This window comes from Neofelis nebulosa, chromosome 9 (genome assembly GCF_028018385.1).
Source record: "Neofelis nebulosa isolate mNeoNeb1 chromosome 9, mNeoNeb1.pri, whole genome shotgun sequence".
In the NCBI taxonomy this organism is placed as follows: Eukaryota; Metazoa; Chordata; class Mammalia; order Carnivora; family Felidae; genus Neofelis; species Neofelis nebulosa.
In genome coordinates this window covers 36,223,435-36,238,883 of record NC_080790.1, presented here as the reverse complement: position 1 = coordinate 36,238,883, position 15,449 = coordinate 36,223,435, and the positions used below count along the sequence as shown (strand labels likewise).

At 39.3% G+C, this 15,449-nt stretch overlaps 1 protein-coding gene across 6 annotated transcripts in view; it reads left to right on the top strand.

Annotated features, from left to right (window-relative positions):
- Positions 1-15,449, top strand: part of NPHP1 (nephrocystin 1) — a 59,775-nt gene that overhangs the window by 29,644 nt on the left and 14,682 nt on the right. For 3 of the 6 annotated variants that reach the window (XM_058683255.1, XM_058683254.1, XM_058683253.1), the window contains 6 exons: positions 5,296-5,370; positions 7,118-7,228; positions 8,513-8,595; positions 11,532-11,608; positions 12,557-12,656; positions 13,150-13,278. In XM_058683255.1, the coding sequence (XP_058539238.1) occupies positions 5,296-5,370; positions 7,118-7,228; positions 8,513-8,595; positions 11,532-11,608; positions 12,557-12,656; positions 13,150-13,278 (575 nt within the window). The remainder of the gene's footprint in view (positions 1-5,295; positions 5,371-7,117; positions 7,229-8,512; positions 8,596-11,531; positions 11,609-12,556; positions 12,657-13,149; positions 13,279-15,449) is intronic. The other 3 variants (XM_058683258.1, XM_058683256.1, XM_058683259.1) reach the window with 1 other exon arrangement.

Below are 15,449 nucleotides of genomic sequence, written 5' to 3'. Positions count from 1 at the left end.
CAAATTTTTATCATGAAGTTTTTCAAACATTCACAAAAGTAGAGAGAATAGTATAATTATCAAGATTTTGCTCAACTGGCTAATCTATCCCCAATGTTTTTCTTCATTTTTTATAAATGCATTGTAGTGAAAACTTTTGACATTCCATTTTACTCCTATATATATGAATCAATATGTATGCATGTATAAACATATAAACATTTTCTTACATAACCACTTTGTTTAATGTCCACTCATTTTTGAGAGAGAAAGAGAGCGAGTGGAGGAGGGGCAGAGAGAGAGGAAGATACAGAATCCGAAGCAGGCTCCAGGCTCTGAGCTGTCAGCACAGAGCCAGACACAGGGCTCAAACCCACAAACTGCGAGATCATGTCCTGAGCCGAAGTCGGACCCTTAACTGACTGAGCCACCCAGGCACCCCGCATAACCACTTTTCTTACATAACCACCATTATCCCCTCTGCAATATTCAGAATCATTCCATTTTTCTATCTAATACCCAGTCCATATTCAGATTTCCTGGTTGTTTTAAAATTTTTCTTCGTATACTTGTTCTGATCCATACAAAGTCCAAACATTGCATTTGGTTGTCATGTATCTCAAGTCTCTTTTAATCCAACAGTCTCCTTTATCCTGCCTTTTAATTTTTGTGCCATTAACTTGAAGAAACTGGGTCAGCCATCACAGAGAATGCCTCACTTTCTGGAGTAGCACTGCCCATAGAACTTTCTGTGATAATGGAAATATTCTATGTCTGTGCTATCCAGCATGGTAGCCACTAACCCAATGTGGCTTCACACATGGCTAGCATGACTATTTAAATTTTAAAGTTAAAGTTAAATAGCTACATGTGACCAGTGGCTACTATATTGGATAGTACAGCTCTGGAAGATTTCTTTTTACTTCCTTTTATTATTATTAACTTGTTTCTCTATTTACCTTCCCCCTACCTTATTATTTCCTAAAAATTAGCTAGTTTTGGTAGCTATATGAATTGGAATCTTCTTCTTATATTTTCTTTTTTTTTTTTTTGAAATTGTTTAACTTTTTATAAGTTTATTTTTGAGAGAGAGAGGGCATGAGCATGGGAGGGACAGAGAGAGAGGGAGAGAGAGAATCCCAAGCAGGCTCCACCCTGTCCGCTCAGAGCCAATTCAGGGCTTGATCTCACAAACTGTGAGATCATGACCTAAGCTGAAATCAAGGGTTGGATGCTTAACCTACTGAGCCACCCAGGAGCCCCACCTCTTATATTTTCTAAGTGGTTATGATTGATGCATAGAAAGCTATTGTCATTTGGAAGTTGACCTTATATCCCAAAACTTTACTAAAATTGCTTATTATTTCTTTTTTTTTTTTTTAAGTTTATTCATTTTGAGAGAGATCTCATGAACCGTGAGATCATGACCTGAGCCGAAGTCAAGAGTCGGATGCTCAACCGACTGAGCCACCCAGACGCCCTGAAATCGCTGATTATTTCTAATACCTTTAAAATATAGTGTCACTTAGACTTTCTATAGTCTCAAATTTCTTATGTGTATAGTTGCATTGCCTGCAAATAAAGACAGTTTTGTCTCTCCACTTTTTATACCTTATGTCTTTTGCTGTGTTACTCTTTGGGCCAGGGACTACCAGGAGAGACTGCCTTGTCTTCTTCCTGATACAGATGTCAGTGTTTCTGAAGACTCGCCAATGGGATGTTTGTTACAAGTTATTGATAGGTACTCTTTCTGTGGTGAATTCTCCTCTGCTCCAAGTTTTCATATTTACAAGTAAATGTTGAATTTTAGCAAATTCTTTTCTTCATCTATTGAGATGATCATTTGACTTTATTCCTTTAATTTGTTGAGCTGGTATACCACAATAATAGATCTTCTGATATTGAAACATCCTTTTATTCCTGGGATAAGCTCTTCTTGATCATAAACTTTTTATTTTGTTTAAAAAGAAACATTGCCGATTGATTGGGTTCACAAAAATTTGTTTGGGATCTTTGCATTACTATTCATAAGCAAAATAGGCTTATGATTTTTTTTGTATTGTCTATATCTGGATTGAGCAGATATTAGGCAAACCTCATTCACTATAACATGCATATATTTGGACTTATTTCCCTTATTTGTGTGTATCTTTTCTGTTTATCATCTTTTATCTTTGCTTTTCTCATTCCTGTCATCTGTTGAAATATTGTTGTCCACATTCCATTTTTTTCTACTTTTGATTCGGAATCTATAGATTATATTTCCATTAAGTGGTTACCTTTCAATTTTTAACATACCTACTTAGCTATAAATTATTCTCATAAATCTAAAATTATCCTGTACTTCTGTCTTTTTCTTAACACATCAAAGATACTAATAACATGCTTTATTGAATACCCTGCCCACATCTTGTTAATGTTGTCTAGAAGTAAATCTGGCCTTTTAAAAAGATTTTTTTTAATGTCTATTTATTTTTGAGAGACAGAGTGTGAATAGATGAGGGGCAGAGAGACAGGGAGTGGAAGAGAAAGAAGGAGACACAAAATCCGAAGCAGGCTCCAGGCTCTGAGCTGTGAGCACAGAGCCCAACATGGGGCTCGAACCCACGAACCAATGAGATCATGACCTGAGCTGAAGCAGACACTTAACTGACTGAGCCCAGGTGTCCCTGGCTTTTTTTTTTTTTTTAAAGCAATCAATATATAATTACATATATCAACATATCTTGTTAATTTCAATCCTCAGGGTTATTTCTTGTGTTGTTAGTACAGTATTTGATTTCTTCACGTATCTTTAGAGACACATTTTACATGAAAGATATGACTCTCTTTTCCCTCCTACCTAATAGTGTTGTGGTTTCTACCATCAGCACCACCGCCCCCCCCCCCCCAATTCCAGCCTAGAACCAGATTTTATAGTGGAATTTAACGTTCTTAATCTAAGGTTCATGAAAGGGCCCGCTTGTTGCCTTTGTTCCCAGCCTGGTATCATGGCTTCATCTCTTTCCTCTCACCTGCTTAGGTTCACCACTTCCTATGAGGGGGAGGGTTGGCCACCATTTCTTTTTCATCCTGCTGTCTTCAAGCCATAAGGCTGTCTGTTCTGTCATGTGTTGAGTACTGTCAGCCTCTGTAACAGGTAAAGCCAGCCTCTTGCCATCACATCCTGCTTCTAGACTCAGAGCCCGGGAGATCCCCGATTTTACTCCCAGCCTCCTCACAGCTTTCCCCTTCTATCTATGGTCCATTGAATTGTTCATCTTACTTTTGAGTTCTACTCTATCTCTTTAACTATCACTCCTTTATGTTGGGAGCAGAGCCACCGTGTTAATGTGTAAATTCAACATGCCATCTTGAGCAGAAGTCCTTATGTATTCTTAATACAATTTGCTAAGTAGAAGCCTCTAAACTTTTTGAATGCTTGATTACCTCATCCTTTGTGTTCTGGGTTTGTGCAGAAAACAGAGTGGTTCTGAGCCAATTGTTCACCCGCTCGTGCTGCAGTTTTTGCAAATGTAAAATGAGGTGTTTGGACTAAGTACTTTTTAAATGTTTATTTATTTTAAGAGAGAGAGAGAGAACAAGCGTGAGTGGGGGAGGGGCTTGCAGGGGGAGAGAGAGAATCCCAAGCAGGCTCCACGCTCAGCACAGAGCCTGATCTGGGGCTCCATCCCAGGATCATGAGATCATGACCTGAGCTGAAATCAAGAGTTGGACGCTTAACCGACTGAGTCACCCAGACACCCCTGGACTAAGTCCTTTTTAACTCTCAGAGTCCGTAAACCAAAAAAGGTGTAAAATTATCAAGCAGAAGAAGTTACTCCCGAATTAAAATCAGGATTGTCCAATTTGAAAAGATAAAAGCAGAGATGGTAGGAGATCTCAATTTCGATGACTGCAAAGGACTTTTTGGGTATTAGAAGTGAAAAACGCTTCTTGAAAAACTAAGAGGAACCTTAGAATAGACAAAATGCAGTCTTACATTTAACACCAGGTAATAATGAAAACAAGTATGTACTCTGAGAGTTCAGGCTGAGAATATATATTATTTTAGGAGGTTTTAAATAAATTCCTACGTATTAGTTGTTGAAGGAAACGAGCACTTTGTATATGTGGAAAACGACTCAGGTGCCCGTAAGATAATCCTAGTTGTCTACCAGTAGGGACATACATAGAGGGCAGTGAATTGAATCTGACCTCATAGGACATGTTTGGGATAGTTTCTAGTTGTTTTTTAAAGTTTAGTTTTAAAAGTGCTGTACTAAAATATTTGTATCTAAAATAAAAATTTTAGGGGCACCTGGCTGGCTCAGTGAGAGAAGCATGTGACTCTTGATCTCAGGGTCATGAGTTTGAGCCCCACATTGGGTGTAAAGATTACTTAAATAAATAAACTTTTAAATTAATTAATTAAATAAATAAAAGTTTTATGTTGTTTCTTTGGAAGATGTCAATTTTAGCAATAACTTTACAGAATTTGAACTCTTCTTTGTAGTTTTTTCTTCTTTTGTATTTCATTGCCTTATGTACATTGTGGGACTAACTTCTTGCAGAAGCATTTTACAAGAGATTGAATTGTAGGAAGAGTATAATATACGGGGCTGGAGATCTTGAAGGAAACTGAGGCTGTGTATCTGGGCTATTATTAGCATTGTCAGTCTTAGTGGCATGGTGATGGGCTACCATAAAATGCTCGTGTGGGTCACATTTCTTAATAGGTCATTTGTAGCTGAAATTTCACTTGCTTTTCTGGTAAACCTGTCTCAGTAAGTATTTCACTTACTATAATTTATTACTAGTGCAAAGATCTGAGTCTGAATTTATTTTTTCAGTTCTTTCATTGTTTTAGAAATTAGTGCTATAATAGTTTTTTGTTAACCGTTTTTAAAGTTCTGTATGGGGGCGCCTGGGTGGCGCAGTCGGTTAAGCGTCCGACTTCAGCCAGGTCACGATCTCATGGTCCGTGAGTTCGAGCCCCGCGTCAGGCTCTGGGCTGATGGCTCGGAGCCTGGAGCCTGTTTCCGATTCTGTGTCTCCCTCTCTCTCTGCCCCTCCCCCGTTCATGCTCTGTCTCTCTCTGTCCCAAAATAAATTAAAAATGTTAAAATAAATAAATAAATAAATAAAGTTCTGTATGTACTTGATGTAAAAAAACAAATCACAGAGTTGCACAAACTAAAAACCGTAAGAGCCCCCTCAAGGCCCTCTGCTCCACGCAGTATAGCCTGTTCCCTGTTCCCTGTTTGGGATGTAAGAGTGGTGATGTTTGAGAGAGCTCTCTACAGCATGATCTCATCTAAGAAAATCTCATTTCAGGTTCTGAGCAACATTCATACAGTCAGAGCCACATGGCAACCTAAAAAGCCCAAAACATGGACTTTTTCTCCCCAGGTAAGGAATCTGCTCAGTGAATGGAATGAAATGTGAACATCTTTTACCTGTTAAGTGATAGGCAGTTCATTTCTAAGGCAAAGCTGTCCACATGTACCTCTGAGATAATGTGTTTATGTTAAGCACAGAATATATGAGGCCGGATTTGAATCTTTGGATTATCTCACGTTCTTTGGGGACTTGATGAAAATTACTTTTGTTTCTGACTCATCAGAGTTACAATTCCTATGAATCATCCCATTCAGTGGATTGCAGGGTTCAATTCTAGGAAATGCCCCCTGATGAAAATGAAAACAAAAAGATAAATTTAGGAAGTGTTTTTAACAAATAAAATCAACTGTGTTATTGAGAGCTGTGGTTTGATCAGATAAAATCAAAGGTGACACCCAGGGCTGGTACATTATACCCAGGCACTGTTACAACTGGAACAAGAAAAGACTGGAATAAGGTTAGGTGGTTTCAAACCACTGAATCCCTATGACATAGATGTTAGTGAACATGAAGATATCTTTATGTTCTTGTTATAATATTGTCGATAGTTTATTTTGCTTTACTTTTTTTCTACCTCCAAAGTCTCATTACTTTAGTATTTAGTTCCCATAACTAATTGCCTTGGGGCACCACATCCTAAAAATCCTTCATTAACCTTTCTCTTACTGCATCAAAAGATCTTCCAGCAAGAGGGGTTCAGGGAGAGGGCACAGGTTGTGGAAGAGGCCCAGCCATCTGGCTTGTGTGCTGTGTGTATCCATCTATAGCTCATCTCCTAAAAGTCCAGTTTGATTTTCTAAGTGTCCCACCGCTTGTATTTTGGTACAATGCTTCACAATTCTGGTGTTGCATGTGTACATGAAGCATTTAGGTACAACTTTCTAAAATTTTTTGGATATAAAGATGAACTGTTTGGAAGGATAAATCATATGAAATTGTTCCTTTGTTGAATGAAATTAAGTATCTGTTAGGTGCCAGACATTCTTCCCAGGCATTTGGGAACTTACCTGTTAGTAGAGAAGAAACATATACAGACAAGTATAATAACAATAATCTGTGTTTATGGAGCTCTATCCATGTGCCAAGCACGGTGGTAGGTCCTCCTGGGCACTATCTCATTTAATCCTTAGAGTAACCCTGTGGAGGCGGGGTTCCTGTTGATAACCACCACAGAGACAGAATGTAATGGTTATATAGGGCTCCAAGTACTGTGGAAACACAAGAGGAGGGTGACATTAATTCTAGCCCTCAGGCTCAGGGAAGGTTTTGTAGAAGAGAAACTAGGCCTTCAGGGATGGAGAGGATTTTATAGGCAAGACAGAGGGATGTGGTCGTCCAGAGAGAAGGAAAGGAATGAGCAAACAAGGAAAATATGTAAGGCCCACCTCGGGAAAGTTGAGCAAATGTTTGCATGAAGTCTTCGATTTTGGTTCTGTTTACAAAGAACAATGATCTATATAAATATCTTATTATGTATGCAAATTATTTTTATGACACCTCTGAGGACCTGGGTAACAGTAGAGTAGCCTCTACTCTAAGCAAAGAGCAAGTGAAGGTAAAGGTTATTTCCCTTCAACACAACAATTAAATTTTTTAAACTTGAAATCCTTGATGGGTCCAATCCATTTGGTTTTTGTTTCCTTTAAAAGACCGTTATTGTGATGCAAATGTGTAAACTGTGTACAGATGAGTAAAGCTGAAACCTCCCTCCCATTTTAAATTTTTATTAGTAACTTCGTTTTCTTCATTATTTCAGGTCACAGGCATCTTGCCATGCTTGCTTGATGGTGATTGTTTTATCAGATCCAATTCTTCATCTCCAGATCTTGGAATATTATTTGAACTTGGAATTTCTTACATTCGCAATGTATGTCAGTTGAAAGATAAAGCTTTCTAATGTTAAGAGAAGTTTTAAAAAAAGCATTTACAAGTAAAATAGTTGAGGTGTTAATGTGTAATAGAATTTTAATCTCTCAAGGAATGGCAATGGTGGTATATATATATATACCGTATATATATGTATATATATATACATATATATATATATATACCGCTGCTTTTTCAGTAGCATTTACAATAAACTGTATTTATTTATATTTATAGCCTGAGTAAATGAACTCCAGTGCTTTTAAGGAATCAAGGTTTGAAAAGGATGAGACTTTTCAGAAAGTGATAAGGCATGTTCAGTGGCATTCCAGCAGTGTTTTACCTTGTCCTAGAGGGTCAGGGGTGGCACTTAACCTTGTGGCTGACAGTTCCCATTAAAGGACCTGCCAGAGTGGTAATTTTTATAAAGGGAACGACAGAACCTTGGATTATGTCACATAAACGATTGAACCAGTGGGTGTGGGTCTGTGATAGTAATTTACTTTTCTATTAAGTTTTTAATTTTAATTCTAATGTAGTTCACATAGAGTGTTATATTAGTTTCAGGTGTACAATACAGTGATTCAGCAGTTTCTGTACATTGTTCAGTGCTCATCACAATAAGCGTGCCCGTCATTCCCTTCACTGATTTCATGTGATAGTAATTTAAATGTCTCCACACTCTAATAGTACCTTGGTAGGTATAGTATATATACCTGGCCTCAAGGTAACTCGGAGAACCAACTGTTACTATATTAATAATATTACACCACGCTTTCATTTCTTTAAGGCAAATTCATCCATATATGTTGTGGGTGGGCAGGACAGGAGAGGGAAGCAGGGCCCCCAAGCAAGTCCCCAGTGGCCTTCAGCAGCTGACAGTGGAGGTAAAGTTCTAACCGATGATTACAAAATTAAAAACGATTGAATGTGTGCATCTCATCTCTCACTGAGACAAAGCTCAAATCCGGTGTAGTGTTGTGATTTAGATCATTCCACAAAATATTTGTGTCACTCAAGAAACAGTAGCAACAGTTTCCACATCTTCAGGCTTAGGGGATTTTCAAAAGTGATTCGACAAGAGAGGATTTTTCCTTTATATAACTGCCTTTGCCATCTGGCCCACAAGGAAAATGGGACCCACCGTGGTTCACGTTATTTTCTTGGGAGGAATTGTTTATTTCTAAAAGTGAATGCTAATTTTGTTCCCTGTAAAGGACTTAGTATGTGCTTTTAAATTGGACTGGCTCAGACATTCAGTTTTGTATGCCTTTTTATTTCCTAGTCAACCGGTGAAAGAGGAGAGTTAAGTTGTGGCTGGGTGTTTCTTAAACTTTTTGATGCCAGTGGAATTCCTATTCCAGCAAAGTAAGTCGGCTGTATATTCCTTCCAAATGAGTAATTGTGTAGAAATTCATCGTTTAGAATCTGCATACCTTAGGTTTGCACAGTGTACATTCTGTTAGCATTTCAAAAATTTGTGGGGAGAGGGCTTTTAATGTTGATTGTAATGTGCTTTGAAGCAGTGTATGAAAACAGCATGCGCAGGGTCAGGAAGAAAGGTCTCTTACAGAACAAGTATTTTAAAAGATGTTGAGGGGCTCCTGGCTCCGTCGATTAAGTGTCTGACTTCAGCTCAGGTCATGACCTCGTGGTTTGTGAGTTTGAGCCCCGCATCAGGCTCTCTGCTGTCAGTGCGGAGCCTGCTTTGGATCATTTATCTCCCCCTCTCTGTCCGTCCCCAACTCACTCACTCTCTCTCAAAAGTAAATAAACATTAAAAAAATTGTAAAAAATAAAAATAAAAACTAAAAGATTTTACTCTCTGCTGAAAATATTTTTTCAGTAATTTTCTGTAGTATTAGCACATTTCACAGTGCTGCAACAAAACCTAATTCTCTCCAAAGAGTGGGAAAGCGAAGTCCAGGGTCCCCAGGGTATCTGTGACTCCACCTTTCTTCTTCTTCTTTTTTTTTTTTTAAGTTTATTTAGATATTTTGAGAGATAGTGCAAGTGGGGGAGGGGCAGAGAGAGAAGGAGAGAGAAAGAGAATCCCAAGCAGGCTTGGCACTGTCCATGCAGAGTCCGATGCGGGGCTCGAACTCACGAATCATGAAATCATGATATGAGCTGCAGTTGGACGCTTAACTGACTCAGCCACCCAGGCACGCCCGCCTTTATTCTAAAGGTGATACGTTGAAAGCGTAATGGCAATGACTATAAACGAATTCAAAACTTACGACCAAAAGACGAAAAACAAAAAACCAAATATTTACAATATTATACATAACAAATTATTATCGCTAATATAAAAAGGGCTCTAAAAAATGAGTAGGAAAGACAATTCAAATTTTTAAATGGGCACAAAAGAATCTAAGTCTAGGATATAAATAAGAAATTTACAGAAGAGATACAAATTGGCAGTCATCAGGATGGTGATTAAGATCCAAGGCTTGGAATTGTAAAATTCAGGGCTCTCGTCCGGGCTCTGTCTGTGTAACTGTAAGCCAGGTTCCAGGCTCTTTAATGTGTGCAAACCTCAATTTCCTCTATCTTTAAAATGGGAGATTACAGGGGCGCCTGGGTGGCTCCGTCGGTTAAGCGTCCGACTTCAGCTCAGGTCATGATCTCACGGTCCAGGAGTTCGAGCCCTGCGTTGGGCTCTGTGTGGACAGCTCAGAGCCTGGAGCCTGCTTTGGATTCTGTGTCTCCCTCTCTCTCTGACCCTCCCCCGTTCGTGCTCTATCTTTCTCTGTCTCAAAAATAAATAAACCTTGGGGTGCCTGGGTGGCTCAGTCGGTTAAGCGGCCGACTTCGGCTCAGGTCATGATCTCGCGGTCTGTGAGTTCGAGCCCCGCGTCGGGCACTGGGCTGACAGCTCAGAGCCTGGAGCCTGTTTCAGATTCTGTGTCTCCCTCTTTCTCTGACCCTCCCCTGTTCATGCTCTCTCTCTCTCTGTCTCAAAAATAAATAAATGTTAAAAAAAAATTCTAAATAAATAAATAAACCTTAAACAAAAATTAAAAAATAAATTAATTAATTAAATAAAATGGGAGATTATAATAGTTCCTACGCCAGAGGGTTATTATGAGGATTAAGTCAGATAATGCTCCCCGCCTTCTGTGGCTTCTACTTACATCCAGGGGTGGGCACGGCCTCTTTACCACAGGGCAGAGGTAAAAGTCCAGATTCCACTTCTCTGACATCACCCTAGTGGTAAGGGGAGGGGCACCCCCTCAGAGAATGTAAGAGCCCAGGCTTCTTGTGATTTAAAAAAAAATGTCTTTAAGAATGTCAAAGGTTTTTAGTTGTACCTAGTTAGGAGAGAGAAGTGTGTCTATTCCATCTTTCTAAAGCGAAGTCAGGGCTATTTTTCTAAATGAGGTAGAAGCCTATGTACTGATACAGAAACATTTCGCATATGTATCATTATATGGACAAAGCAAGTTGCAGAATAGTATGCGTGCTGTGGCTCCACTTTTATTCATGGAAAGCTGTGTTTGTGTGGATATGTGGGCAGGTTGCCTCTGAGGAGCAGGACTAGGGAGGCAGTGCCATGGGATGAAAGAAGGCTTTTATCTTCTAGTTTCTACACTTAGGTAGTATGCAACTTAAAGAGAAACATGTCAGTTTAGAGCTTTACTGTGTGTGTGTATATATATGTATTTATTTATTTGTTTGCATTTGCATAGAAAAACGTAGGACAAGGGCCTTACCAGACTAGAGGGGACAGGATAGGGAGGGATTCTTTTGTTTTTTTTAATTACCATTTCTATGCCGTGTAAACATTTGAAAAATACATTCAAAAATATATCACTGATACATTCATTAGCACAAGTCACTAAAGTGAAGCCACTTTAACAGCATCAATTAGTCTTTCTCATGTTAATGTGGGAAAATGTATTTTCTACAGTTCAAAGTTAAGAAAAAAGCTTGGGGCACCTGGGTGGCTCGTTCAGTTAAGCGTCTGACTTTGTGATCTCACGGTTTGTGGGTTTGAGCTCTGCGTCAGGCTCTGCTGGATCCTGCTTCGGATTCTGTGTCTCCCTCTCTCTCTGCCTCTCCCTCACTCATGCTCTTTCTCTCTCTCTCTGTCTCTCTCAAAAATAAACTTTTTTTTAAATTTAAAAACAAAAGAAACTTTATTTCCTGAGATAATACTTCATAGAGGAATCAGCAACTTTCATTCTCATTTAGCAATGAGACAAATAAAATGTCTGTGAATTTATCTGCCCTAAAAAAATATTTCACCATGAACTTCAGTGTTTTAAAATGGAAACACGTGGTTTGCTCTTCTCTTGTAGAACGTATGAGCTCTTCTTGAATGGTGGCACCCCTTATGAAAAAGGTGTTGAAGTGGACCCTTCGGTATCCAGAAAAGGTACAGCTCTTAGGCGTTGCTTTCTCTCCTTTCCTTGCAAAGTAAACAGAAGGTGCATCAGCAAGGGGGGCTATATTCTAATAAGCGTAGCATTCTTCACTTGAGTTCACATTTTTGAGAATAAGCCATTTGATAGTAAGATCCTAATCATTTTCCTAAGTGCTAATTTTCTTGGTGGCACATATGAGACTCTAATGTAGGAAATGAGAAAGCATGAGGACCCTTCGTTAATTCAATGCCTTCTCATTGAACACTGGACCGATGCCGGTGACCGCCACAGAACTCATAGAAGAGGCTAATTCGGAGGTTGCCTATCGCTAGGTTGAAAGACACAGATATTTCAAATTGTGGTCATAACATGCCACGTCACCTTCCAAAAATATCGAGCAGTTTTTAAATATATTCATTGACCAGGCACCGTGCTCGATGATGGTAAGATGGAGAGTAGGACAGATAGGGCTCTTGCCTCATGGAGCTCAGCTCCTGACAGATTTGAAACTCCCCGTTTGCTTCTTAGACGTCTCTGTCCTTGTTTCACGACTCGGACCACACAGCATGGCCGCTGCCCTGACAATGCCAGCCCCACCTTCTTGGAACAGGAAGGGGGTTGAGACCTGGGACGCAGTAGGTTCTACCTAGAGTCAGTCATGCTTTTTAACTTCCCTTTTTCCCTTTGTAATCTGGCAGCGACGATGCTGTCCAAGCCCCCAATGGAGTGGCAGCTACAGACGCCAGTCAGGTGCCGTTAGGGAGGTCGGTAGGCTTCAATGCCATGCTTTCTCTCTTCATCGGCTCATTTAGGGTATGTGAGGGACTCCTGCTCTTCGTACAATTATTATTTATTACCCCAAATTTTTGTTTTAGTATAAAAGGTACTTTGTTTTATTATACTTACTGTCCCAAGCACTTAAAGTTTTGACATTTATTTATTTATTTATTTTTTTAAAGCACATGGGAATGTTTTCCATCAGATGATGATGATGAGAAGGCAGCCTCAACTCCTAGTAAAACTGAGATCTTCGAACAGAAGATCAAGAAACTTACTAAGGTTGGTCCCCACTTACCTGGCCAGTAACTTGAGGTCCTTCAGAGTTTCTAGACCGTCTTGCTTTCCGCTTCTCCTCCTTCGTGGTCATCTTTCGTTGGTTATTTTTTCCCTCATTAATTTGTCGGCCAGGATCAGTAGGGAAATAGAATGGTAATAAATTCAAATCATCTCACTTTTTGTTTACTAGTAGCTCGAGTGAGACATTTGGTCAGAAATAGTATAGAAACTTGGCTAAACGGGGCTTGCCAGCCTTGATCTTATCATTAGGGAACTTTTTTTTATGTCAGGTTAGTTGAGGTATGATTTATATGCCGTAAAATTTGCCTTTTTTGGTTTCCAGTTCTTTGAATCTTCACCAGTGTATACTCTCATGTAACTACCACCACAACCAAGGTGGAGAATATTCCCATCTCTCTGAACAGCTCTCTCCTTTGTGGTCAGCTCCCTAGCCTCAGCCTCAGGCAGCCACTCATCTGGTTTTTTTGTTCCCCAGGAGTTTTGCCTTTTCCAGAATGTCATACAAATGGAGTCATACAGTGTGTAACCTTCTGAGTCTGGCTTCCTTCACCCAGCATAGTGCATTTGAGGGTATCATCCATATTATTAGAAGTTGGTATCAGAGGTTTGTTTTTTTGTTCTAAATAGTATATTCCATTTGACAGATATACCGCAATGCATTTATCCAATCACTAATTGATAGACATCTGGGTTGTTTCTAAGTTTGGGCATTTATGAATAAAGCTACTCTAAATATTTGCAGATGAGGCTTTTGTGTGTGGACATAAACTATTTCTCAGCGGTATAAATACCTAGGTGCAGGATTCCTGGGTGTCTTTAATTTTACAAGAAACTTCCAAACTCTTCCAAAATGACTATAGCATTTTACACTCTCTGCAGCAATGTACAAGAGTTCCAATTACTCATATTCTTGGTATTAATCAATTTTTTTCATTTTGGCCATTTTAATAAGTAATGGGATCTCATAGTGGTTTTAATTTGCATTTTCTTTAGGTAGCCTTTTAAAATTTGTTTTATTTTTTAGTTAATTTTCTTTCATTGATTTATAGAGCCCTTTTTAGATTTTTTTTTTATTCCAGTAATTAACTTACAGTGTTATATTACTTTCAGGTATACAATATAGTGATTCAGCACTTCCATACATTAATTACTCAGTGCTCATCACAAGTGTACTCTCAATCCTTTTCACTTATTTCAGGGAGCTTTTATACTAGTAGGTTCCCAGATCTATCACCTTCTAACTCAGTAACCTCTTGGACAAGTCATTTAACCATCTCTCTCAGGATCCCCATATCTACATCTTTTAAATGGGCATAATAGTATCAACTCCATAAAGCTATAATGAGGTTTAATGAAAAGAAAGTAAATAAAACACCTAGATTGTTTTTATAATATATGGCACATAGTAAAACACAGTAAGTGTTAGCTATAATTATTTACTATTATTATCTTACAGGTAGGTAACTGCAAATATAATGCCAGGTACATGGTACTGTGTTATAAAATTTGTTCAAATGAAGGTGTGCTACGTAGCTGGTAAGATCAGAGGGGGGTTTGAAATAGGCTTTGAAGGACTGGAGAGGTGCACACGTGAAGATATGCAGCGGTGGAGAAAGGGAACTTAACACAGAGGGCACAGGGTACACAAGAGGGCTGGAAGGGAACAGCAAGGCCTGGGAAGAGAAGCTGGTAAAGTTGACCTGCCCCACCATGACTTGCCTCTTACTTGCTGATTATCAAGAAACAGAGTAATAGATGAAAAGTTGGCATAGCCTTCTGAATTGTTGTTTTCTCATTCTGGATCATGCCCTTAAATCTCATTCTGGATCTCATTCTGGATCATGCCCTTTAAATATTCCGTGTTCTTATATCTGATACTGAAATGTGTTTAAATTTTTTTTTTAACGTTTATTCATTTTTGAGACAGAGAGAGACAGAGCATGAACGGGGGAGGATCAGAGAGAGAGGGAGACACAGAATCTGAAACAGGCTCCAGGCTCTGAATTGTCAGCACAGAGCCCGATGCAGGGCTCGAACCCACAGACTGCGAGATCATGATCTGGGCCGAAGTCGGACGCTTAACCGACTGAGCCACCCAGGCGCCCCTGAAATGTGTTTTATAATTCTACTATTAACAGTTAAATCTTTCAATAACCATTAATAATGTGTTCATGGACATTATTCATTCTCTTGATTTTTTTCCCCCCCTGGATGTTTATGGAGCCTGTAGATTCCCTTTTTTGGTCAATCTTTCCTTGGAAAATTGCTATTTTTCAAGATTAAAAAAAAAAAAAGCACAGTAGCAGTCTTTGTAAAAGAAAAGCCAAAATCCTGTTTGGCTTCATTCTTCCTGCTTCTTCAGCCTTCCTCTTCTCATCTCATTGGTAAGCCTCCAACAGTCCCCAAGCACTCCCGAGCATATCTTTCAACTACAGCTCTTAATAGTGTTGCTTTGGCCTCAAATACGGGTTCCAAGATACTTTTTACAATCTAGAGATCAGATCTGACTGGGCGGTGCGGAGGTCAGGTAAGCAGGCCCATGCTTCCAAAGCAATGAGCGTTCTTCATTTGCTGGTTCTCAAAGAAGGGTCCTGAGTCCTTGCCCTCCAGGCCCCAGGAACTAAGATGCTTGTTTGATTTCAGCACACAGTAGGAGCTTAAAACATGTTTGCTAAAGAATTTCAAAGTAGAAATCTTCCTGCTAGTATAAAAGTGTACTTCTCGGGAGCTCTGCTCTGCCTCCTGCTATTCCCAGCCTCCCCCCACCCTTGACTG